The sequence below is a fragment of the Osmerus eperlanus genome, chromosome 9 (assembly GCF_963692335.1).
Source record: "Osmerus eperlanus chromosome 9, fOsmEpe2.1, whole genome shotgun sequence".
Classification (NCBI taxonomy): domain Eukaryota; kingdom Metazoa; phylum Chordata; class Actinopteri; order Osmeriformes; family Osmeridae; genus Osmerus; species Osmerus eperlanus.
This window is the reverse complement of record NC_085026.1, coordinates 13,549,908-13,575,705: the sequence shown is the minus strand read 5'-3', so window position 1 is coordinate 13,575,705 and position 25,798 is coordinate 13,549,908. Positions and strand designations below refer to the sequence as shown.

Sequence of the window (25,798 nt, the reverse complement as noted above, 5' to 3'; positions counted from 1 at the left end):
GCTACACTGATCTTCAATCTCTGCCGCTTACTTTGACACCTAATCCTTATTCCCTTCACACCTTATCCTGAAGGACCCCGCTCCAAGTTGACCTCCACTGCAGCCATCTGCCAGAGTCAGAAATGTATTCCTTTGATGACTTCGGGTAAGGAAGGTGTTCTCCTACTCTGTCTGTTCTTCAGGGCTCTTCTCTTTCTGAGCCATGTGTGTGCGTGTGTGTGTGTGTGTGTGTAGCCTGGGAGAGGAGCAGGACAGGAATTTGTTCTGTGTTGTTTTTAGTGTGAGCTCTTTAATCTGCCTGTTTGTTTAGGACGTGAACAAAGGTCCTAAGAAACTTGTGGTTGTGTGGTTCTTCTAGCCTCATAGCAAACCAGAGTCCCTTTGTCTTCAGTTGTGCCATCACAAACATGGTAGCAATCTCTCTCTGTCTCTCTCTCTCTTCCTCACTCGGACCATCTTTCAAAGCTGTGTGACTTTAGACAGCTGTTACACCACTAAGGAATGATTGGTAAAATCTCCTCTGTCTTCTAAGAGATGAGTTTTCTGTGTGTGCGTGCGTGTAGTTTGTGTGTAGTGTGTGTATCTGGTGCTGTTTGGTTGTGGGAGAGGGATTGTTCCCATATCATACTGGTCTGCGTGTGTGTGTGGGTATGTGTGTGTGTGGCTATACTAATATTTGAGTGGTACAGTAGTGGGAATGCCCTAGGCGGAAGGATGGGTGTCCAGATAATATGTCCTGGGGATTAAAGGCTGAACATGGTGATTTGCTGCAGCTCAAATACAGATGTGGATCAGATCATAGGGCTTGGTCTGATGACATGGCATAAATACAACTGTACAGCTGATACACAGTGTCACTATAAATCGAGACTTCGGCCATTACAACTATGTGGTCACTGAGGTAAACGCTGAGCCAAGAAAGATATGTAAAATAATGTCCCTCTGTGAGGAAGCAAGCTCCCTGAAGAAGTCAAAGCTTTGAAGTCTCTCTGCAGAAGCCTTCGCAGACAGTCACCTTGGAGATGTGGAGATTCTTCTGCTTCTCAGCTTTCCTCAACGTCCTCGACTCTCTCCTTTGCTGCTCTCCTCTCTGTGATCCTTCTCTCCTTGCAGCTGACCCTCTGACATCACACAGATACATTCTGTCAGCCCAACTCCCTAATGGGACTGTTCTTCTGAACACACACACACACAAACATCTCCTGACGGATGTCTTTCCCTTTAAGGATAAGGATTAGTGACCAATAGGCAGGGACCAGAGCTGAGGAGGGGGGAGGGGTGCTAGTCATATAGACCTATAGACTCCTCCTCCACTCTCTGTGGTGACTTCAAACACTCTAGAATCCCTCCGTAGCGTGTTCCGCATACTGTAAATGTTCCACTGGATCCCCCACCAGTGTGCAAAGCTACAGGGCAGGGGAGAAAGCCTTGGCCTGAACCTGAATGTCACACTGAGCTATTTGGGTCTGTCTGGGTCTGGGTCTGAGTGGGTGTGGGTCATTCCTGCTGTCCCACTGGGCCGAGGCAGCTCTCTGCAGAGACCGACAGGCGGACGCTAACGAGGAATGACACCGGACCGGACGAGTGTCCTCTAAGCTCCGTCCATTCCAAGGAGACCAGAGGGAGTCATTTAACCAATTTGAACGTCCAGCTAGAGATGCTACCCTCAGTCCTCCTCACCCCTCATGACCCGGACTGTGTCAGGCTGACCACAGTCAGGATGGCAGATTAGAGAACTCCTACTGTTCACAACAAACCTCAGTGTTGGGGACTTTTAGGTCTGTCTAAACAGAGCTGTGCGAAGTCTCCTCAAGCTTACACAACTACCCGAAATACTGCTCACATTTGTCACGTTAAGATTCGAAACACAAGGGAGTCTGTGTGTATTTCTTTGTGTTTTCTGTGAGACATCAGTTGTTGGATAAGTACCCCCCTGTGTGAGAGACCAATCCATCACGTGTATGACAGAATAACCTTGTTCAGACAGACCTTAGTACACCAGATCACAGTCATATTTGCCCTACTCCCCATTTCCCTGTCCAGTGTGTGTGTGTGTGTGTTTTTTATCTATGTCTATGTGTGTTTATGGCTCTTGCGCCCTGCCTTTAGGGCATGGTCATCCAAATCAATGCGAAACAAACCTAGCATGCTGGGTGGCCATGGCAACTGCTGGCTGGGTAGAACGTGTGGTGTGTTAGTGGGCCATCCCAGCACTGGATGAGGTTTACTAGACCAGCAGATCAGTTGGTGTGAGTGTTTGTGTGTGTGTGTCAGGTCCTGATGCTGTTGTGTCCGACCGTTCACTATGGGGGGGGGGGGGGGGGGGGGGGGGGGGATTACCTCATTTCCTAAACCTAGCCCAACCCCCCACCCAGCTGTGATGGACACACACACAGACCAGTAATATGATCACCTCTCGTATCAGACCATCTATCAGACAAGTCAATAACTTCATCTGTGCCGGTCGTAGATGAATCTGTCTGGTCGTCAGGACAACTGGGACCACTCTCTACTTCACCAGCCTTGACAATACTAGAGACACATCGTATTTACTTAAGGAAATCTTTCACTTTTAAAAGCATTTTGATCTCCAGTATGTGGTTCTTTTTGAACCCATCTGGTGTCATATTTGTAAAGCTGCAGTTGAGGTAGGCTGCTGTTGAATGCTAAGCTGTAGTGTTTGAGACCAGCAGGAGCGCAGCTACAGACCCACCCCAGGATACTCTTCTAAACTGTTCCTCATGAAAATGGACATGCAGCACTTCCAAGCTGTGAGGGTCTACCTGTCTCAAAGCGTCAGTGATTCCGGACTCTTCTACAGTCACATAGCTGACAGGTTAGTAGTGATGCTACCTTAGCATTACCAGTCTCAATGTTTACTCCATGGTCAGTGGTTGTGTTTCATTGTACGGGTTGTGTTCACCAGAGAAGGACTAGAAAAATCTGAACCACTGGACCCACCTGCTCTAATCAAAAAGGTACTTAGGTAGATGGTAAATACAAGGCACTAGTATTTCATGGTAACACCATGTCTATGTTTAGTAGCTCCACTTCTAGCGCTCTGATATGATGTTTCTGAGGAATTTCTACCTCCGCCTATCTATCCCCCTCGGCCTTCTGAGCGCTGTGTGTCCAGTTGGCATGTGCTAGCTCGCCAGGGTGCTGAGTGGCGGAGTGCTCATGTTAGCTTAAGATAATGCAGGGCAAATCCCTCTGTGCTGCATGTTAGCGGCTCTAATAATCTGATCTCATCTGTTGGCCAAATGTTCAGGCAGTACAAGGATATTGTGTTGTTTCACACGCTGATGCTGTAGAAAAGCTTTTTCTTTCCTTTTTCAACCAAATAATTGCAGTGTTGGCAGTAACTCACAGCCTACCGCAAAACCATCCCCTGAGAGAGTCCTGAAAAGTAGCTTTCAAATTGCAGGAATGGCCACCATCTCTCATATAGCAGTTTAACAAGTCAGGTTCCTACTTGTTCTTGGTCACTGTCGTGGTTATGTGACTGCAAGTCAAATCTCCAGCTTGCAGCACAGGATACTGAGGAGAGGGGACTTGTTTGTGGGCGCCAGAGCGAACATGTTTGTTCCGGCCGTCCTAGAATGGTTGTGTTTCTGTACCTCTGAATAGAAGTGCTCTGTGAGGAGCCATGTTTAATTCACACCATAGAAGAGCGCGTCGCTCCAGGCTACAGCCAGCCTTCCGCTCCAGTAGCCTGCCTCACTCTGTCCCTGCGAAGAGATGGAGGGATGGATGGATGGAAGGAAGGATGGAGGAATGGAGGGATGGAAGGAAGGATGGAGGGATGGAGGAATGGAAGGATGGAGGGATGGAGGAATGGAAGGATGGAGGAATGGAGGAATGGAAGGAAGGATGGAGGGATGGAGGAATGGAAGGAAGGATGGAGGGATGGAAGGAAGGATGGAGGGATGGAGGAATGGAAGGAAGGATGGAGGGATGGAAGGAAGGATGGAGGGATGGAGGAATGGAAGGAAGGATGGAGGGATGGAAGGAAGGATGGAGGGATGGAGGGATGGAAGGATGATGAGATGAGGGAGAAGGTTTGCATTTCCTAGATGGAGGCCATAGGATGCAGAGATGTTCCCCTGTGTTGCGCTGGCTGTGTTGCTCGTTGTGACGATGTTCACCGCCCATGCTGAATTCTGCATATTAGAAGTTATATGGCAGGATGAATAAGGCTGCAAATAGCCAAGCTTTAAACCAGAGATGGTGTTTTACTGTGTCTGAAGAGAATCTGCTCAGGTGCCAGTTGGAAGACTGAGCTCTATAGATTGTCAACAGAAGATCTTAAAACCTTAAATACTCTTGTAAATACCTGGGTTTTACCTTCTTTTTCTCAGCCAGGGCAGTTAAACCACAATGACCCAGAAGTTTCAACTGTTAGGCAAACTCACTTAAATTCTCAGTTGTTTTTCGAATACATTTAGTGTCATTGACCCAGGTCTGTTATGTACCACATAAAATAAAAAAACCCAATGACCACTTTGGCAGTAGATTCGTAGGGTCATTTAACTAAGAACACGAGCACATAAATCCTGCGGAGAGCACCAGGAGCTGAGCTGTTCAGCAGCTTCAGGGTTCATGGTAGTGTTTGGATGGCACTGCTACATTATACTCTACTCTACTCTTAGCTACTCTACTGTTAGATGGGTTAAGTGTTTCTGGGGGATGGTAGATGGTTGAAGCTTAGTAAAATGGATCATATTGTATTACTGCAGACAAATGCATTAGTGTGAGAGATGATGGATTTACCTCTATCCTTTTAAGACAGTTGTCCGTTCTAAATCCTTGTTATTCAAGGCCATACTGTATTCTTGCAGGTATGTAAGTGGGCTATCTATACGCACGCCTGTCACCTACACACACCAATGGCTGTGAACGCACCCGTCCACACACACACGTGTGTCTTCTCCAGCTGTACTTTCTCTGTGTTCGAGATTAGCAGCCTGTAAGGGAGGCAAAGCTGGTTAATTAAAAATTTAAGACTGTGGTGAGGTAATGATCTGACTGCCTCATAGGCCTCTGTAATCCTTCTTAGAACACACACACACACACACACACACACACACACACACACAGACGCTCTAGTGTGGTTATGGTCCTTCCCTAAAATGACTAGTCTTGCAAAATGAGAAACTCCACAGGGTATAATCCACTAGTCTCCTCCTCTTCTTCCTGCCGTAGACTTACTCTCTAATAACAGAGGCCTCCTTCCACCTCTCCCTTATATCAGTCCTCTTCTTCCTCCTCCTCTTTTCTCATGTTCCTCGTTTCCCTCTCCTCACCCCCCTGTTCTCTCTTGCTGTCTGCCTGCACGTGCCCTAATGACAGAGGACTCTCTCGACCTCCTCCTCCACCTCTTTCTTATCTGCTCTCTCACCAAAATGTATCATTTACATCTCTCTGAGTTTTCTAATCTGGGCCTGTGCTAAGAATAGCCGGAGGCGCTGTTTTTGGTTGGGTTATACAATGAATACATACCCACCACACCAGCATGTTTTTGGGCTTGGTTTGTTATGGAATCATACAGATACATTTTTGACTGTTGATCCGGAGTTCAGCTAGGGTGGTTAGGCAGGCCACAAGAGTCGTATTACAACATAAAATTAGAACTATTGTGAGGTCAACTTGAACTTGAAATTCATTGAGCTAGCAGTAGTAAACAGTCACCGTGGCAACACTAGCTCTATAGAGTCTGGCCTGACTGGTTACCATGGAAACACCGACACGTTCCCGGGTGTTTTTTGAGCACAGTAAAGGCTGACATTCTAACTTGTTCTGTATCAATACTGAACTGGATTTTAGATATGGTTTTACCTTCCCTGTCTCTCTCTTCACAATCACACACAAAACACGCACGTTATGGTTGCGGGGGGTGGTCAATCCAGCGGGCCTCCCTCTCCCAGCATCAGAAAGCACTCAGCTAATGGAGTGACTGACCTGGGAGGGAAACACACACACACACATCATGTAACAGTGCAGGGTTGAAAGGGTGTGTGTCTGTGGAGGGGTGTGTGTGTGTGTGTGTTCATGTTGAACACCAGAACCTTGCTTATAATTCAAAAGGCTGGAGGCCTCCTTTCTACATCTCGCCCATGAGGCTTATTTGACATGCTTAAGCACTCAGTGTAGCAGAAGCCTCCATCGCTCCTCTCCCCTCCCTCATCTCTATACCTTTCTCCTCCATCTTTTCATCTCTCACATATTTCTCTCACTACCCTCTCCTCTCCAGCATTACCTCAGCTAAGTTTAGCCCAAGTAGCATAAGCACTTGTTAGTGTAAGGACAGCTAGCATTAGCTGTCTAAAGTAGCATTATCTCAGCCTCTGCATTCTCATAATAGAAGCTGCAAATGTAGAACTAGCACCTAATAACATTTAAAGTCATAGACAAGGAGAGCCCTGCTGTCAAGTCTTTCCAAAGCAGTGAGTCTTTATATGAGGACTGCCCAACCCTGTTCCTAGAGTACTACTGTTTTGTAGGTTCTCATGCCAGTGCACCTGATTATAAAATTGAACAGGTTGACAAGCTGACAAGCTGAACTATATTTGTAACAACTGGGTTTGGTGTGAAAACCTATAGGAGGGTAGATCTCCAGGAACAGGTTTGGAGTAAAAACCTACAGGAAGGTAGATCTCCAGGAACAGGATTAGGGTGTACTCTACTGGAGGGTTGCCTTTCAGTAGCAGGGCTGGCCAGCTCTGCTCTGGGTGAAGAGTGGTCGTTTCTTTTGCAACTGTCACACTCTGACCAGATCACCCAACTGACTCAGATTTTAAGGTTTAACCTAAGTGCTTAAGGGGATTATTAATTCATCTGGTGATGCTTAATTTTGGAGACGTCTATTTTTTGAGAAATAAATATGATATTGAAAGGGACACGATACTAAAGCTGTGGTTGAGCAGAGAACCATCTGCAGCTACGAACGTTGGGAGTTTTGCTGTGGGTTCATTTGTGTCTCATGGGTCTTAAGTGGTGGTCAGTGGAGCAAACCAACTAGAAACATCCACACAGATGGCTAGCTCAACCCTTACATGTGTATTAGCCACTGTCATATCCAAGAAATACACGCTCTACTTCTAGAAACATATGGCAGTGTAATTTGGTTGCATTCACTTCTTTTTTATGTAGTGTTGGCCGTGGATAGCAAAGAGTGAAGGGGGATGAAGAGAGAGGGGAGAGAAGGATGAAATCACAGAGAGACAGAGAGAGAGAAAAATAACGAAATAGAGTAAGAGAGAGGTGTATGTGAGCTGTGAGGCAGATTGCAGCACTGCAATCTATATTTAAGTAGTCCAAGTTTAGGTCTAATGGGTTATGTCTGTTATGCAGTGATTGAGTAACATCAGGATACATGGCAAAAAAAGAGGCAGAAAAGGAGGGGGGGAAGGTATAGAGAGGAAATGAGGAAGGTGGAGTAGACAGAAAGGGAGAGTTTTGGAGGAAATAGAGACCAATGAAGAGAGACCGTAAAACCCCAGAATCAGGCAGATGGTCAGTCAGTCCTCTCTCTCCCCCAACACGCACTCCAGAAATAGGGCTTGTTTTTGTAAGAAGAGCTGTTGATCTATGTGTGTGTGTGTGTGTGTATGTGTGTGTCAAATGATATTCCCAACAACTATTAACTGTAGTTTGGTTCTGTCTGATGGTGGCAGTGTTCTGCTGAGAAACATGGGGTGCAAGAAAATACAAGAGAAACAGGGTGGGGAGGATGGAAAAGGAGGAGGAGCAGAAGGAAAATGAAGAGAGTGGGATGAGGGGAATGAGGAATATGATGGAGGAATAGAGGTTAGGGGGATGAAGGAGGAGTATGAAGGAGGGAGGAGGGGGAGGAGGGAGGGCAGAGGGCAGAGGGGGATGAGGAGGATTGAATAGTCACATGTTGGCATTTGAATGTTAGTGTAGCCCTAAGGGTCTCCGATACGGCACACTGTGTGATGGAAGCAGTGTTTCGACATTTTTGAATGGGAGATCTGTTTCTGATTTAAATGATCTCTCCTCTCCTCCTCTCTCTTCTCCTCTCCTCTTCTCTCTTCTCCTTTCCTCTCCTATCTGAGGGATAAGGTCAACCCTCTCAGTTCTTACCAGGTCTTTGGTAAACGCTACTGGTTTTGACCTAATACGGTGTCATGGTTTTACCTTGCTTTGTAACCATAAATTGTTGCTTTGTGACGGGTTGTGTCCTGTGACCCATCCCAAAAGTGTGTGGTTGTAAAATCGTTTTTTTTCCCTCAGCTGGGTGATTATCTGTTTTACCTCACCATGTCATTATCATAGATTACCAACATATACACAAACATACCCACACCATCCCGCCCTGCCCTCTAACGTCTCTGAAATATGCAATTATGAGGCATCAAAAAGAGCAGAAAGGAGCAAGGCATTTCCTCGGTTTAGAGGTTGTGGATAGGGAGCATATTTAGACACCCCTCCCTATCCTCACAGCACCACAACATGTCAGATACCAACTAGGAACCTTTGAAACGTGTGGCTCAAATAGCTTCTACGCCCACTCATTAATCAGATACAGACACTTTTTTATTTATTTTATTTATGTACTTTCTAATGTAGCATCACATCCTTATGCATTGAGAAATTTCAACGTTCATAAAAATTGCCACACCCTGTATTGACCTTGAACCCCCAACCAACCAACTACATGTCCAACAGACCACGAATGCTTGACCCCTGACCTCTGACATCTGACCCTGTGTGTTCTCTCCTTCCCAGTGAGCAGAGTATCTGCCAGGCACGGGCGTCCGTCATGGTGTACGATGACGCCAGTAAGAAGTGGGTGCCCATCAAGCCTGGCCAGCAGGGCTTCAGCAGAATCAACATCTACCACAACACGGCCAACAACACCTTCAGAGTGGTGGGGGTCAAGCTGCAGGACCAGCAGGTACGGAGCTCCACGCACTCACCTGTAACACACCTCCACAATTCCATGTGGATGGAATGAATCATGAGCCTGATCCATTCTAAAACCACTCACACTCAGTCACATAGGCGTTTCCCTTTGTGCCATTGGTCCAACAAAAAGTACATGAGGCTGGGGATTGGCCAGTGACATGGTTTCTTCGGCAGGTGGTGATCAACTACTCCATCGTGAAGGGTCTGAAGTACAACCAGGCCACGCCCACCTTCCACCAGTGGCGTGACGCCCGCCAGGTCTATGGCCTCAACTTCGCCAGCAAGGAGGAGGCCTCCACCTTCTCCAACGCCATGCTGTTCGCTCTCAACGTCCTGAGCTCTCCTGACGCCACAGGTGAGCTGGCTGATTTTAAAAGAATTTTTTTACATGTAAATAGTTGTTGGGGCATTCTTGTGTTGTATTTTGTTTTAATGCTGCATACGGGTAAACAGGGTATCAGACAAGGTAAGAATCAATCAGTTGGTTTCCAATCAAAGTGAAGGCACTCTAGTTCTGGGGAAACCACATGGTAGCTAATTATCCATTGATAACGGTTAATGGGTTAATTTGGCCATCTCTTATCGATCCAACTCGATAGCTGCGAGAGGATTGTTAGGGTGCTGTGGGATTCTAATAGACTTGGTGAAATTGGTTTACAGTAGCTCCAGCCTGAGCTTGAGTTTGAGTTTTTGGGTTAAAGGAAGAATTTCTAATGGATCCAAACAAATGATCTCACGTGCTTGTTTCACCAGTCAGGTTTTTCTTGATTGTGTGGATTTCTGTATGGTTGCAGAATCTGCAATGGTGTGTGTGTTGAGTATTTGGTCTCAGGGTTCTCTAGTTCCCTCTGGTGGTCTGGATGCTGCAGGGCATAAGACTACAGCATGGAGAATCTCCCTGGGTCACTGGTAGTTGTCGACATACAAACCAAACAGACTGGGCTGGCAGAGGCTGTAAAACAGATACATCGCTCTCAGGTGTGTCTGTGACAGCTTCCATTCTACCTACATCAATTTTGTCAGGCTCTGGCTGGCTGACTTACGACCCTTCATCTTCTCTTGCTCAACAGCTTGGCCTCTCTGGTTACTGTCTGATGCTACTTATAAGCCATAGGGGGGTTGGGATGGGTGGGGGGACAGGAGGAGGTCCGGTGACAACCCCATTCCAGCCCATTCCTTTTCATACGTGCATTCCCATTGGTGGACCCGGCCTGGCTAAAATACCCACAGAGCCAAAGTGTCCCAGAACGCCGCAGTCCCATCTCACATGGCGCTGCTCCTCTATTTGGGAACATCAGAGGCGAGACATGGGCCTCCTCACGCACTCCAGTGGTGCCTGTGTCTACGGAAGGCAGGAGCTCTCTGTTACACACATACCTACCTGCTGGGCTCCTCTGCTGACTCATCAAGCCTCAACTCTGGCGCATAGTAGCCCGGCCAACTACCTGTCCAGAAGTTTGCGTGCAGTACGTTCGTTCCCAGGCCTGCAACCGCAGTGCAGACAAGACTCCGTTTCCTGGCTGGGAGCGACAGTGTAGATAGGAACAGTAGGGAACTGTGGTTGAAGACTTCCAAAGCGAAGAGAGTCTGTAAACATGTTGACGCCACAGTTGTTGACTCCACAGATGTCACCACGCACTCTGAGGAGGGTCTCCTCTGCTCGGATCAGCCTCAGTAAGTACTGGTCACTCCGTGTGCCTGGTGTGTGCTCTGTGCCCCAGCAGTCCATGCAATAGGTCACATCACAGTCTGTGTATTCTCAAACAAATGGATGACCCAACAGCAGCACAATGCTGGAGGAGGAGGGAGGTCTTGTGATGGTGTTGCTACGGAAACTCCTGGTGTGTCGGCTGTGCTCTTAGCATCTCCGATAGAGGCTGGTTGGGCGGTATTGCCTGACTGGACTGGGTGACGATCAGTTGTAACTAATGTTTGGAAATGAGGTAATCGCCATCTCATCTCAGTGTTTATGTGTGTATTTGTGTGTCCCGTAGAGCAGGTGTGTTAGTGCGTCTGGGGATCAGCCCGTCTACAGGTCCGATCATGTCTGCTCTCTTTCCCTCCTCCTCCTCCACTCCACCTCGCCATGGCAACAGCCAGGACCCCAGATGTTAGCTCAGAGCATCAGGCTCTCAGCTAATTGTCTCATTCCCGCTTAAACACACACACACACACAGACATGCATACATACACACACACACACACACACACAAAGACTCTTAAAGGAAAATAATTGTCTGTAGACTGTGTGTGTGGTGAAGTGAATCAGGGTGTGGTGAAGTGAATCAGGGTGTGGTTCATGCATGGTGGTTCATACAGGAAGTATTTGATAGGAGGTGAGTAAAAGATTAACATGTGGTTGGCTTGCAGTTAAAATTGGTTAAGATTAGCTTGAATAGAACTCTTCAGGTTTATTTAAGGCTGACAAAAGGCAGTGGCTGTGTTATCAATTGAATTTCGGCGCAGTGTTGTTTTAACAGTTCTTCCAGCGGCTTTAGCTATGCTGTGTCAGAGAACACTGTGTATGCTTTAGCTATGCTGTGTCAGAGAACACTGTGTATGCTTTAGCTATGCTGTGTCAGAGAACACTGTGTATGCTTTCGCTAGACGAGTGCTAAAATAATCTCTCAGCCCAGCGAGTGGAGGAGATGATTATCATGTGTTAACAAGGGCGGTTCAGAGGAGCGTCAGGGAGAAAGTGTCCCAAGGCTGCTGCAGTCTCAGCCCTGCCGGCCAGGAGAACAACGACTCCACTCTGTCTGAAGTCCACTGCAGAGGGGTGGAACACACATAAACAACACACCCACACAACATGCGCACACACACACACAAACATAAATGCAAACACAGATACACTACACACAGTTATTTATTAATGGGAGGAAGTGATATTGCCTTTGTTTGATGATGCAATATTATACTTCTTCTTTTATGAAACAGCTCAGTGGAGAGGGCCGAGGCTCTGCATGTACATGGGATTAGGTTTCTCACGAAGGAGCATGAAAGTTCAGTGCTGCCGTATCTTCAGCAGCTATGCAGGTTGTGTAATGATCAAAACACAGTTAACGCAGAAACTGCCTGAGTCATTATTTCTGAGCATATCAGATCACGTGGATGAAGGATGAAACGAGAAAAACATGTCAGCAAAGTGGCGAGCCTGATAATTACTTGATGTGGGAGCAAATTATTATGTGTCAGCCCTGCTGTTAACACTGGCCCAGCTGAAGTGAAGTTACTGTAAACATCAGTATCCATGTATGTAAATATGCCCCCCCCCCCTCCCTCCTCCCCCTCACCAAACACACCCAGAGGAACTAATACTTCAGAGTCACAGCCTGGCAACAGACACTGATCTTATTGGGGGCTATTCAGGACATGTGATAACCCAGTGGTGTCCCTTTTAATAGCTGCCTCAGAATAGAGCCTCTTCCCCTGCTACTGTAGGTGTTAGCCTGGGGCAGTTAGCCAGGGCTGTTAATTGGGGACTTTTAGCCTGGGGCAGTTAGCCAGGGCTGTTAGTTGGGGAATTTAACCTGGGGCAGTTAGCCAGGGCTGTTAGTTGGGGCATTTAACCTGGGGCAGTTAGCCAGGGCTGTTATTTGGAGACTTTTAGCCTGGGGCAGTTAGCCAGGGCTGTTAGTTGAGGCATTTAACCTGGGGCAGTTAGCCAGGGCTTAGGTGGGGCTCTAGGGGGCTGTGGGTGATGACAGTAGGGAAGACTGTGTATCAGACACAGTTCTGCTCCAACTACCACACAGGGACTCCTTATGTCAGATGAGCTATGATAGTCTCAGTGATGTCAGAGGAAGCTGTCACACAGGCCTGCAGCCATGCCTGCTGACAAGACCAACAGACAGCTTCACTGGAGAGAATCTGACTGAAAGAGGGGGATAAAGGAGGGAAATGCCAGAGGAGGGAGGGAAGGAAGGAGAGAGAGAGGGCGATGGAGGGAGGGAGGGAGGGAGGGAAAGAGAGGGAGGGAAAGGGTTAGAGTAAGAAGAAGAGAGTCAGAGAAGGAGAGAGGGAAGGAGGGAAGGAGAGAGAGAGAGGAGAGATGGCGGGAAGAAGAGAGAGAGGGAAGGAGAGAGAGAAGAAGGGACTGAGAGCGGGAAAGCAGCAGGAACTGACATATGATGCTGTGTGGGATGCTGTGAGGTGGGTTGTCAGCAGGGGAAAGAGCAACATATCAAGTGGGGAAGGAGGGGGGGAGGGGCCCCATGTCAGCCGGCACACATACCGTCTGACCTGACATCAAGTTATACCAGCCTGTCAGTCAGACTGGAGGGGAGGTATATATACATTTACATTTACATTTAGTCATTTAGCAGACGCTCTTATCCAGAGCGACTTACAGTAAGTACAGGGACATTCCCCCGAGGCAAGTAGGGTGAAGTGCCTTGCCCAAGGACACAACGTCAGTTGGCATGACCGGGAATCGAACTGGCAACCTTCGGATTACTAGCCCGATTCCCTCACCGCTCCAACAGACTCCCTCCCATATAAGAGGTCTCTCGACAGTATATCTCTTTCTCTCATTCCCGCTTTCTTATATCCCTACCTGGTCTCTTTCTCTCCCTAGTCTCTGCCCTCTCTATCCCTACCTGGTCTCTCTCTCTCCCTAGTCTCTCCCCTCTCTATCCCTACCTGGTCTCTCTCTCTCCCTAGTCTCTCCCCTCTCTATCCCTACCTGGTCTCTCTCTCTCCCTAGTCTCTCCCCTCTCTATCCCTACCTGGTATCTCTCTCTCCCTAGTCTCTCCCCTCTCTATCCCTACCTGGTCTCTCTCTCTCCCTAGTCTCTCCCCTCTCTATCCCTACAGGGTCTCTCTATTTCCCTAGTCTCTCCCCTCTCTATCCCTACCTGGTCTCTCTCTCCCTACCTGGTTACTCTCCCTAGTCTCTCCCCTCTCTATCCCTACCGGGTCTCTCTCTGTCCTCGCCTGGTCTCTCCTCCCCCCTCCCTTCCTCCCTCCCTCTCTAGCTGCTGTGTCATGTGCAGCAGTCTGATGTTCAGGACAGGGTTTCACCCTAGATGCCTCCTCACAGTTGTACGGGTTAGAATCACAGACTATCACGGCCCAACACTAACAAGCCAGTTCCTGCATCACAATCACACATTTGCTTAAATTCATTGTTTACTTACAGGTTTGCTGAGATTTTCTTACATCGAGTTTGATGTAGTGTTTGGCCGTGTATCTGGGTTGTCTATCTGTTATCATTGCTACTGTACATACTTTCTACGATGATGTCTAGGAATAGTTGTCTTGTGTGTTTTGGTCACTGTGGCTCCTTCTACAGCCTGCTCTTATGAGGCAATTGTTCTAGGCTGTTCTAAGTCTGAGTTGAGTTACTGAGTTTCATCTTCTCTGCATCTGTGATCTTCCTTTCTTCCTCCCAGGTCCAGCTGTCTCCCGGCAGAATGGCCCCTCCGTCGATGACCCCGACAGCCAGAGAAGGTCAGGTGACCCTCTCCACCATCGCCATCCTGACACCCGCAACACACAGACACACTACATTTAGACCTCACACATTACAGGGAATACTCTGGAAAACACCAGAGATGACATCAGACGCTTATCTTGTACCATCGCATCTCATAGACAGCATTTGATTGATAAATAACTTATTGAAAAAGGCTAAGAAGCATCCTGATGATGACACAAACTTTCCAAAACTGAGCGTAAAATACTATTATATAGTAGGCCTGGAAAAAGGATTTCTGAGGAATTGTGATTTGATAACATTGGCTAGGTTGTCTCTAGTGGCCAAAAGAGGTACTACACACCCTATGTGATTAAGTAACTAAGGCACATACACAACACTAACACATCCTCTACACTATTTTGATAAATTATGCAGTATGCATATTTTTTCAGTAAAATAAAGTATCCAGTGTCTGCTCTTTATGATATCGAGTTTATACAATAATGAATACAGAATGTTGATGTGTATTTTCTGTGTCTGCAGGCAGATGATGGAGCAACATCAGATGCAGGCGCACAAGGAGAGGGAGAGACGGACCTCAGGTTCAGGTGAGGCACACACACACACAAACACACACACAAACACACACACACTTTTGCACACATACACATAAACCCCCACACACAAACGACTCTGTCAATACATACACTGTCATGTGTCAATAACAATCAGACAACAGACTGTTTGCTTAACTAGAGTGCTTAAGCAGAGTTATCAATTTAGCTCCAGGTAACACATTCTCAGTGTCAACAGAAATAGTCAAAGTCCACAAAAGCCAATCTCAGTGGTGCACAGCTGGCAACCAAAAAATGCCACTGTAGCCCCTAGCAACCTGTTCCTCCAACACACACACATACACAATCCCCCCACACACAGACACACACACTCCTACACAAACACACACACAGCTCCTCCATGCATACACTCACTAGCAACTTGCTCCTGTCATCTTGCTGTGTCAGTGTTCCTGAGGAGGAGATGGAACATGCTGTCTGCTCCAACCAGACGGCCATGTTGCATCCTGCTTCTGTTCTCGGATCTTCTCTTAGTTCTGCTTCTCATTATTTACCAGGTCCGATTTTCCATCTCTGTTCAGTTGGATGGTTGATTTGTCATCTCACATTTTTCTCTTTTCTTTTTTTTTCCTTTGTTCGTTGCTCGTTTTCCTCCTCGTCCTCGTGCGCTCCGATTCGTCCCCTCCTCCTCCTCCTCCCCCCCCCCTCCCTCCCTCCCTCCTGCTCCTCCTTTTGTCATCCGCCTGCTTGTGTCCTCCTGCTGGTCCTCCTCCACCGCCTCCCCCCATCTCTCGCGGGGTTTTAGTCGTCTCCACGCTGCAGTATAAAGTGTCCTCCCCACCCCAGTCAGACACTCCCCCCGAGTACAGACACTATCGAGCTAGTACTCTCCCCCCCTCCTATGTCCGTGTGGCCTCCTCCTCCCCCTCCTCCTCCTCCTCCTCCTCTTCGTCCCAGGAGAAGGACGCAGGTGCGCAGCTCTCCTCCCAGCTCTCCAGCTCCCTGGCCTCCGCCTTCTCCCCCGTCCAGCCTGCCCTCCCCCCCCAGGGCCGGCAGATCCGGCAGATCCCCCTCTCCCCCCCCACTGCCCACCGCCACCAGAGCCAGGCCCAGGAGCCCATGCTTCCTCCCAAACACGGCACCTGGTCCTCCTCACACGTGTACGCCGCCATGCCCTCCGCCGCCTCCTCTCCCCCAGTCATGAGAGCCATGCCCGTCAAACAGGGCCCTCCCCCCCAGTCCGTCCTCCCGGTGGCTCTCCCCCTGCCCCCTCTAACCAGCCGCATCAAAGCCCATCCGCTGGACACAGCCAGCCACCATCACACACTCCCTTACCAACATTCGCTCTCCCATCAACACTCCCTACCCCATCCTCATCATCACTCCCACCCCCACTCCAATGGGCAGCCCGAGGAGTACTATCCTCCCCAGCACCAGCTCAGCCAGTACTGTGAGGCCGTTTCCCTGCCACCTCTGATAGGACAGCCAGCCCCAGGTCCTGCCCCTGTCCCCCACCAGCCCCAATACCCTTCCACCTTTCACCCCCAGCCAGCCTATCAGAACACACCCCTCTACTCAGGCTCCTCCCCCTCACCTCCATCGTACCAAGGCATGTCTGAACCTCAGGCGTCACCCAAGAAGAGCCCCTCCCCCGTCTTTCAGCCGGCCATGCCGGCCAGCAGCAGTAAGTATGATCACAGAGGGGCTGCATCAGTGTGTGTGTGTGTGTATGTGTGTGTATGCACGCGCTCGACCTCTGGAACCAGTTCTACCACAGTGTTGAGACTGTCTCGATAACTCATCTCGTGCTAACATGGGTAAAAGTGCCATGTTAACACCGTGAGCGAATCATGAACCTGCTGAACTTGTCATCCCCTGATATTAACCAATCATGTCTTGCCTTGTTTTGCTTTCCCCAGGTCCTCCAGTTTCATCCGGCCACCCTTCCTCTCTGCCGTTTGTGCCCCCCCCAGTTGCCCCCCCTGCCCCGGTTCCCATGGCTGGACCACCAGCCCCTCCTCCCCCACCAGGACCCCCACCCCCGGGCCCCCCTCCCCCAGTTACAGTGCCCCCACCCATGCCTCCACCTCTGCCAGTTGGCGGGGGCCCGGGGGGGCCGGGGGGGCCTGGAAAGGAGCAGCAGCCCTCGGGTCTAGCAGCAGCGCTGGCTGGAGCCAAGCTACGGAAAGTCCAGAGGGTAAAAAGCCTTTAATTTCCTACTACCACCAGCCCTCAGCGGTTAATCACTCTCTCGGAGGGATTTCAGTTCTCTGTTATCTGTCTAACTATAGTTCGAATGAATTGTCTCTCAGCAACACAGAAGTCTATGTCTCAGGGATTTTGCGAATTCTCTCTTGGATAGCTAATGAATACAACTGGTGTAGGAAAAATGGCGGACTCAGACGACACTTACACCGTCCTGATGCCAATTAATCTCGCATAAGCTCCTAACTCACATCTTGTGTCTACTGGTCATAGACCTGATTCCTGATCCTGGCCTGCTGTTTAATTCTGGTTCTGGTGTGTGTGGTCAGGATGAGAGTAGTCCTCCAGGGTCGGGCGCAGCCAAAAACGACGCCAACCGTTCAAGTGGTGGCAGTGGAGGAGGGGGTGAGGGGCTCATGCAGGAGATGAACGCCCTGCTAGCACGCAGGTGAGAGTCACATGACATACAATATAACACAATAAAACTAGCATCAGTAATCGACTTCATCATCCTATAATCCGCTTTATACTGTTGTTTTGCTACTTTGTTTTCTCTAACTGTCTTATTTTGTTATTTAGACGGAAAGCTTCCGAGAAACCTGATGAGGTGAGCCTCAGATATTTTTCTTAAAAATAAAAAAAAACATCCTTGTAAGGGTTACAGATTACAATCGGGAGTCTTTATTGGTCATCTAGTGACCTACGTGCATAAAAGTCATGTGTGACATACTAACTGCATACCGTACACTCACACAGGATGACAACAATGCCAGAGGACCACAGAATTCCACAGGTACAGTCTCCTGCACAAGCACACATTAAAAATGTTTTCTGTGTCTTATTGTTCAACAAAAACAATTTTGTGTCTATTTTTCTACCTCATTTTCTCTCTCTCTTCATCTCACTTCTCTCTCAGATGCTGTGAGGAAACCATGGGAGAGATCTAACTCTGCAGACAAATCTTCTCTGGTTTCAAGGTCTGTACTAACCTGTCTATTTTCTAACTATCTATCTGTCTCTCTGTCTGTCTTGTATCTCTGTCTGTTTTATCTCTCTGTATGTGTATCTTTCTTTCTTTTTTCTCCCTACCTGCCCAACTAAACCAGCTGTCCACCCATCCATCCGTTAGATCCAGGCCTATATCCACTGATGACTCTTTCCCCCTTCCTCTCCCCCTCCCCCTTCCTCTTCCCTTTGTGCTGCTGTGTTGCAGGGTGAGGCCAGTCGGTAGCTCCAGTGAAGCTGACACTGAGTTTGACAGGATGAAACAGGTAGGAACTGGAATCTCTCTTCACCAGCTCTGTGTTTATGGGGGAGATCATCGTAACCTTTGTTGAACCTCAAATCTTGAACACAAACCCATAAAATTATAAACTTTTTTTTTTTTTTGCAACAGGAAATCTTGGATGAAGTTGTACGTGAATTGCATAAAGTGAAGGATGAGATCATAAATGGTAAGAACAGAGCGAAAACGTTAAAGGTTCATCTGATACGACATCTAAAGGTGATCCTATTGTCTTAGTTCTACACCTCAATGGATGTAGACAATGGAATCCTAGTGATGTTTACCCATAATGATGCCGTAAGGTTACAGCACCTTACAAACCAGCCTATTACTTATTCGTAGTTATCTGTCTCTGGGATCACAGAGAAGGACAAGGACCTCCTAACACAAACACCTCCCCATTATGTCTGCCTTGCCTAGTGTCCTCACAAACATGATCTTAAATTTACAGTGCACATACTTTTGTACCAAAGTATATCCATATTCCATGATATAGCAATATATCTTCTTAAATGTGTCCATGTTTGGTAGAATGTCATATCCATGTATCTTAGCATATGTAGTGTGTGTGCCATGTTGTGATATTCTCTTTTACATGATGTGCCATGTAAGAACAGGCTTCCATCTTTGTGTCTCCTCTTCTTCTTTGCAGCCATCAGACAAGAAGTCGGTAGAATCAGCACAACATAATCTCTCTGAACGACGGAGGAAGAGGTGGAGAGCAGGAGGAGGGGCAGGAGAGGAAGTGATGGATGAGGAGCATGCGGAGGATGTAGGATGAGGGTCAAAGGTAGCAGATGGGGCAGAGCTGAAAAGAGGAATGTCGCCTCAACATTTCTGTGACGCTGTATGTAAACATTGACCGCGACGCCATAGAGATGCCGTGCCGACATTCGAAGAGGAGAGCGGTGGAAGACAAAAGAAGGAAGAAGAAGAGAAGCGAGGGAGTGAATTATAAACTGAAGGGAGGATGTACAGTGTGGATGGACAGATGGACAGATGGATGGATAGATTGATAGACAGCAGGAGGGAGCGACGTTGGTGCTGAGTTTGGGTGTATGTTCCTCTCTGTGCATCAAGACTCTCAGTCAGCCCAGGTGTTGCACTCACCTATCCTCTATCCGTTCTAAGTCTTAAAAGAAAATATTTTGGTTTTCTAAGTTTTTACCGTTTTATTATTTAAAGAACAACTGTGACGATGACGACCGTGGATTACTTTATTCTCATGAATATTATTGAGGGAGAGAAACTTGCACACCATTTCCATCAGCCTTTTTCTATGTCTGATTTCCTGAACCCTGGGTGTACGATAATGATGAACACACTGCGGCCATGAGCTGACCTGCAGCTTCCACTAACCCCAAATGGACATCTTAAAGCTTTTATCCATCTGCCTGGCAGCCATGTCACGAGCGCTGGAACTATGGGGGGGGGACAGTTCATGAAATGGAGCCGTACCTGTGCACAGACCACCTGACCCCGTCTAGCTGTTAAACTACATAGTCGCTCTCTATACTCTATTCTTTGTGAACCTCTCAAGTATGCATGACGCTAATCTCTATCTGAATTTGTTTTGAATTGGTTATTAAAAAAAGGTGGTACGTTTACCCCAGTGGTTTGTTTATGTGGATATTTCCCTTTATATTTAAAAGATTGAAATTGAATTTGGTACTGTATGTGAAAATATTGAAAAAGCGTTGCTTTTGCAACAATGAAATACTAAATAAATCAATGGTTGTGTGAAGATGAAAACGTTTATTTGCAGGAGACCTTCTGTTCACTCTGATGTTCTGATGAAAAAAACAACAACTCTAAGTAAATTAATTCAAGAAACTAAGAGACCTGACTACAGTATTGACTGGTGTGTTCTGTTCATCTTTAAATCTCTTTGTACAGGCATGCTATTCTGTAAAACAAAAAAAACATGTTTACTGAACAATAATAATTAATAATTTAAAATATGTATCTCTTACAAAGACATATTCTCTGATGCCATCTCAGTGTTAGTCAATTCTAACTCAAAATGTAGTACACTATCATCCAATATTGATTACAGTACATTGTAAAGACCAAATTACAGTGCTTCAAATCCAAACAGTTTGTCTCTCGGATGCAGTGACACCACTGTGATTCAACCAGAATGCAGCTTCACTGAAGAACTGTCTCTGCTCACTGTCAAGTGAGTTTCACTGCAAGTTCACCTCAGCACCATTCAGTGGAAATATAATTTAATGTAACATATTAATGTAGCACACCTAACCTCTAGCTCTGCGGTCAAATGCTCTAACCGCTGAGCTCTAACACTCCGTGTAGTATAGAATTAGATAGGATTGGTTTAGGACTGTCTGAGTGTTTGTATATTGTATTGGTCTGTTTCTCCTTAATAAGAGTAACTTCTATAAGAGTAACATGTTCTAACAGGCCCAACTAACCTAACACTTCCTTACAGATTCTAATCACCTCTGTCACAATGCAGGCCAGTCTTGAAAGCTATACACAGCATTATATCAAATGGACTCAAACAGGCTAAACAGGAAGCTTTCATGCGACTTAGGCCTGAACTTAGGCCTCATAATTAAAGAATACTGATCTAGGAACAGGTCGAAATAATTTAAATCAATTCACAAGTGGTCCTAATTTAAGACACTTGATAGATCGACCATTTATTGTGCTTGAGAAGTCTTGACTGTGCCTGCTGTAAGCTCCACTGTGTCAATCTCCATTGATAGAAAAGATTGGATGCCGGGTTGGTTGTGTTGTAATAGCAATTACTCCTTTTTGACAAGCTTGTACTCCCTCTTGATCCTTGCATAGGGGCCAATGCTGTCATCAAACACAAAGTCCCACAACACCCTGGTCCAGGAACTGTGTTGTGGCAGGAAGTCATAGAACTCAGCAGCAATCTTTTTCACCTGGGGACACAAAGCAGGGACGGGGTTCAGAGCATGGTCACCATAACCGTAATCTAATCTCTCCTCTTTTTTTTGCCATCGCTAGCTCTACAGGTGTTCCAGCGGGATTGTCGTGAGTGTTTTTGAGATGGTATTTCTCAAATTCAAGCCCTACGGGTGATGTTCCTGGATACAGCTATCTTGGGTATGGGTGCCCAAGTTTACTGTTAATGTCACTGTTTTGTAACAGTGACATTATATTACCTAAGAGGTGAACATTGTTCCATCCCAATTGACAGACGGGAACACACCCTACCAGAGCTAAACTCTCAGTCATGGTTGTAGAGTTAGTTATAATTGTCATTCTTGAGTGGCTACTCATCAACAGTTAATCAGTTACATAGTTTGCTCCTTAAAACCAATATTTGATGTTTGCCAACAGTGCTGTAAAGACACTTAGAGAAGGGATTGGTTTAAGTTAACAGACAGAATGGGTGGGAGCAGGGGGATGTTTTTGCTGCGTGTGTGGTAGTGTGCTTGTCAAAGGCAGCATGGTGTGTGTGTATCTACTGCTCACCTGAGGCAGCTTGGTGTGTGTGTGTGTGTGTACTGCTCACCTGAGGCAGCTTGGTGTGTGTGTGTGTGTGTACTGCTCACCTGAGGCAGCTTGGTGTGTGTGTGTGTGTGTACTGCTCACCTGAGGCAGCTTGGTGTGTGTGTGTGTGTGTACTGCTCACCTGAGGCAGCTTGGTGTGTGTGTGTGTGTGTACTGCTCACCTGAGGCAGCTTGGTGTGTGTGTGTGTGTGTACTGCTCACCTGAGGCAGCTTGGTGTGTGTGTGTGTACTGCTCACCTGAGGCAGCTTGCTGCCGGGTATGCTTGGGAAGTCATGGTGCTCCATGTGGTATCCAACATTGAAGGTGATGCAGTTGAGAGCGCCATAGTACGAGTAGGTTTCATGGCCCTTCAGGAACATATAATGTTCTGCTATGAAATGTCCTGAGATGGGATGCAATCCCATACACAAGATCGACCCGGCGATGAGGTAGACGATGGGCTTTACACCCCAAAAGTAGTAAAGCAGGAGGTCAGCAGATAACTGGACGGCAGCATTGAGAATCTCCAGCTGGCCGATGGGTTTGGGGTTGACCACTAGGGGGCGTATGGCGTAAAAAAAAGGCTGGAGGAAGAGCCAGAGAAGTTTCCTGGGGGGGGTGCAGAAAAACCATCCCTCCAGAGAGGTGGGGATGTCCACATCCAGCCCGTCCCCTCCCAAGTAGCGGTGGTGGTCGACGTGGTACTTCTTGAAGGAGGCGGAGTAAGGCAAGCCAATGGGCAGGTTGGCCCACATCGCAAACCAGCGGTTGAGACGAGCCAGCTTGTTTCCAAAGGCCACGTTGTGGGAGATGTCGTGAATGGCCAGCGTCAGGGAGTGGTTGATGCAGCCTCCAAATGCATAGGCCCAGAAGAAGACCCACTTCCAAGGCAGGTCGTGGATTAGGTAACAGGCCAGGAGCTGGGTCAGTACCATGCCAGACACAACCCACTTCAGCTGGGGGTCAGCACCCATCAGGGACTTGATCTCAGGATACTTGGCTGAAGAAAATAGACACAGAAAAAACATATTAGTTAACCATGGTTATCTATCTATTATAGGTTGTATTTCATGTCTTTGGGGCCAGTATGTTGAACCAAAACACATTAATGGCACGGATTGGATAAAATTATGTCAGGCAGGTGAATTTAAGGCCTTTATTACACAGACAGACAACAAAACAGGGCTACATTTGAATGTCTTGCCCCGGAGAAGAGACCACTGGTAAATAATGTTATTGTTCAAGTTGTTTTGTTCACACATACAAATTACACAGGCACTGTCAAGGGAATCTTTCACAACCATGCATCACCATCACAACTGTATTTACTCCATGTCTTTAGAACTGCTCTTTCCATAGGGTGCAGTTTTATTATTGATGGGAACTGCATTTCTTTTCGAAAAATAACTTGTTCCTGTACAGCCATGTCCAAAAGTATTGGACAGTTTTTGTAGATTATTTTATCACATTTCTATTGTTCACTGGAAAACAATAATTGTATGTGTTTTAAAGGCTTTTATTGGCAAAACAATTCAATATATACAAAGAGCCCCCATTTATAGCAATCAGTCTGCTCTTATAATCCAATCAGAATGATAGTGATTTCACGAGACTAGTTCTTGTTCCCACTTTCCCATGTGCTGATGATGTGATTAGTGAAAGTATGTTAGCTGGTCATTTTGTGCCAGGGCCCAAAAACAATGAAAAGTGTTTTTTTGTGATTTAAAATGCATTTGATCAATCTGCACAATAATCTAGAAACAATGTGAATCAACACCACAACAACTAAAGTAGCAAACTTTGCAAAATAGAAACTATGTCACTGCCAATACTTTTGGCCATGGCTGTACTATTTTATAACTTTAATAATCTACTGCATCAACTTGGCTAATACAGCAAACTTCTGCCTTGCTTTCCTGATGATACATGTTTATGCAAACACTGGATGATCAGGAGCAGGAAAATAGGTGTTCACTTGCTTGCATGTAAATGATGGCTTTCTCTGCTTTTAGCTGTTTTGCATGTTATGACCCATGCAAATACGGTTCTACTACAAGATCATCTTTTTATTTCAAAGGATAATCGTTTGTTAAGAATGCATCCCTTACACATGGCAAACACTCATCTGTCTAGCTCATCCCAACGTAATTCATTTACATTAATTTGAAATCCATTGATGAACGACATCACAGACCACCGTTTACCGCTTTCTCTGCTTTTAGCTGTTTTGCATGTTATGACCCATGCAAATACGGTTCTACTACAAGATCATCTTTTTATTTCAAAGGATAATCGTTTGTTAAGAATGCATCCCTTACACATGGCAAACACTCATCTGTCTAGCTCATCCCAACGTAATTCATTTACATTAATTTGAAATCCATTGATGAACGACATCACAGACCACCGTTTACAGCGGTGGGATGGATCTGACACACATTTACTGTCTTTATCAGTAGGAGAGATTACTTAGTAACCAGAGGTCATAAATGGAACAGAACTCTATGGCTGACCACATCTCTCTTCTGACGCAAACACACCCTTTACTGCTTTGTGACTTTTACACACCCTCAGGGAGGAATAACTGCTAGAGACCTACATTAATGTCATAAAGTCTTACACCTGTTCTAAACAGGCCTGCGGTGTCAGAGTTACATACAAGCAACAATGACATCTCAATAGATAACATCATATAAGAGAGCATCCTCAAGATAACAAATTTGATAAACAGTAAGTTATGCTACAGTCCATCGAATTGCAATTACAGATTACATAATGTAATATCAGATGTCATTTTATTTCATTATATGATTCTAGGCCCTAACACATTAAATAAACAACTACAGTGTCTTGATGGCACAGGCCAGAGATCAGAAAAACAGATGGCCTTAATAATTAAAGAAGCTGTGGTGTCAAGGAACCCATAACTTCTTTCACATCAGAGAAGAAATACGTTGTGGAATTTGGTGGGAAAGGCTCACACGCAAACATTTAGCAGAACACTTTACAAAATCACCCTATAGAGTACATTCATAATACATTGTAGGGAAAAGTTGATTTCAGGCATTGATCACACACAGTAAACACATCTGCCGTTTACAGCTAAAGTTGAGATTGAACAAATGCTAAATTCCCTGTACCTGTCAAAAAATGTGGATGGCTGTCATACCATTGTATACATGTGCGTTTATGAAGAGGGGAATGTTTCTAGTTACCAAGCCAGCCTTAAGGGCTTGTCAACTGCACCTGCTATCAGCCTGTTGAGCACTATTGTTCTACATGTCAGAGAAACTCTCTCAGCACTGACTCGGTTTACAGGTGGGGGTGTTCACCCAGTCATCTGAGGTTTTTACATAATCTGGTCTCATAAGGGTGAAACCTGCTGTAATATTCCCCATCTTGTTTCATCACCCCTATATTAAATTATCTTGTCACAAACTGAATTCAGACTTAAGCCCACCTGTCACAACTCCAGTTCACAGCTTAACAGGCAAAGGTAGAATTTCTAAAAAAAAGAGCCTATGTTTTGTACTCAATAGATATACTTCTAAACGTGTCGTGTATCAACAGGCTAACCCTGCTGTAGACATGACAAGCGTCAACATACAAACTGGTAAAACCGGATATAACCATTTAGTGTCTTTGATAACATTTTCAAACATTCTGGCAACAAATCTTCACTTTCACCACAGAAAAATACGACTTGGTTTTTCAGTCGATTTGTCAGTTACTTTACCTAATATTTCCTTCCTCCTCGAGGTGTGGGGCTGGTCGGTGTAAACCCATTCAAAATCCTCCCGTCCACCTGTCTTCCCCATGTCGGTACCTGTGGTGCTGAAGGAGCGGTGGTGGCGGCTGGCTGAGTGGCTGTGTGTGACTGTCTTAACTACACA

At 46.5% G+C, this 25,798-nt stretch overlaps 2 protein-coding genes across 5 annotated transcripts in view; one reads left to right on the top strand and one right to left on the bottom strand.

Annotated features, from left to right (window-relative positions):
• The window catches only part of evla (Enah/Vasp-like a), a 22,000-nt gene extending 1,830 nt beyond the window's left edge, over positions 1 to 20,170 (top strand). The window contains exons 1-14 of one of the 4 annotated variants that reach the window (XM_062469790.1): positions 7 to 145; positions 8,752 to 8,920; positions 9,106 to 9,286; positions 14,328 to 14,385; positions 14,897 to 14,961; positions 15,734 to 16,612; positions 16,848 to 17,125; positions 17,463 to 17,581; positions 17,713 to 17,740; positions 17,890 to 17,926; positions 18,050 to 18,110; positions 18,347 to 18,404; positions 18,530 to 18,587; positions 19,071 to 20,170. In XM_062469790.1, the coding sequence (XP_062325774.1) occupies positions 123 to 145; positions 8,752 to 8,920; positions 9,106 to 9,286; positions 14,328 to 14,385; positions 14,897 to 14,961; positions 15,734 to 16,612; positions 16,848 to 17,125; positions 17,463 to 17,581; positions 17,713 to 17,740; positions 17,890 to 17,926; positions 18,050 to 18,110; positions 18,347 to 18,404; positions 18,530 to 18,587; positions 19,071 to 19,108 (2,052 nt within the window). In that variant the 5' untranslated portion in view covers positions 7 to 122 and the 3' untranslated portion in view covers positions 19,109 to 20,170. Of the gene's footprint in view, positions 1 to 6; positions 146 to 8,751; positions 8,921 to 9,105; positions 9,287 to 10,156; positions 10,606 to 14,327; positions 14,386 to 14,896; positions 14,962 to 15,733; positions 16,613 to 16,847; positions 17,126 to 17,462; positions 17,582 to 17,712; positions 17,741 to 17,889; positions 17,927 to 18,049; positions 18,111 to 18,346; positions 18,405 to 18,529; positions 18,588 to 19,070 lie in introns of those variants that run through there. The other 3 variants (XM_062469791.1, XM_062469794.1, XM_062469792.1) reach the window with 3 other exon arrangements.
• On the bottom strand, positions 20,154 to 25,798 carry degs2 (delta(4)-desaturase, sphingolipid 2). The gene is made up of 3 exons (XM_062469795.1): positions 25,642 to 25,798; positions 22,163 to 22,905; positions 20,154 to 21,330 (listed from the first exon to the last, which is right to left on the bottom strand). The coding sequence occupies exons 1-3, from the start codon at positions 25,721 to 25,723 to the stop codon at positions 21,187 to 21,189; spliced, it is 969 nt and encodes a 322-aa protein (XP_062325779.1). The 5' UTR covers positions 25,724 to 25,798; the 3' UTR covers positions 20,154 to 21,186.

What these genes read in the sequence shown, in the direction of transcription:
- degs2 (XM_062469795.1), bottom strand. Translation starts at nt 25,723, where the DNA reads ATGGGGAAGACAGGTGGACGGGAGGATTTTGAATGGGTTTACACCGAC. An exon ending in GAGGAGGAAGGAAATATTAG is followed by an intron (nt 22,906 to 25,641) that starts GTAAAGTAACTG and finishes TATTTTCTTCAG; the next exon opens with CCAAGTATCCTGAGATCAAG. An exon ending in CCGGCAGCAAGCTGCCTCAG is followed by an intron (nt 21,331 to 22,162) that starts GTGAGCAGTACA and finishes TTGTGTCCCCAG; the next exon opens with GTGAAAAAGATTGCTGCTGA.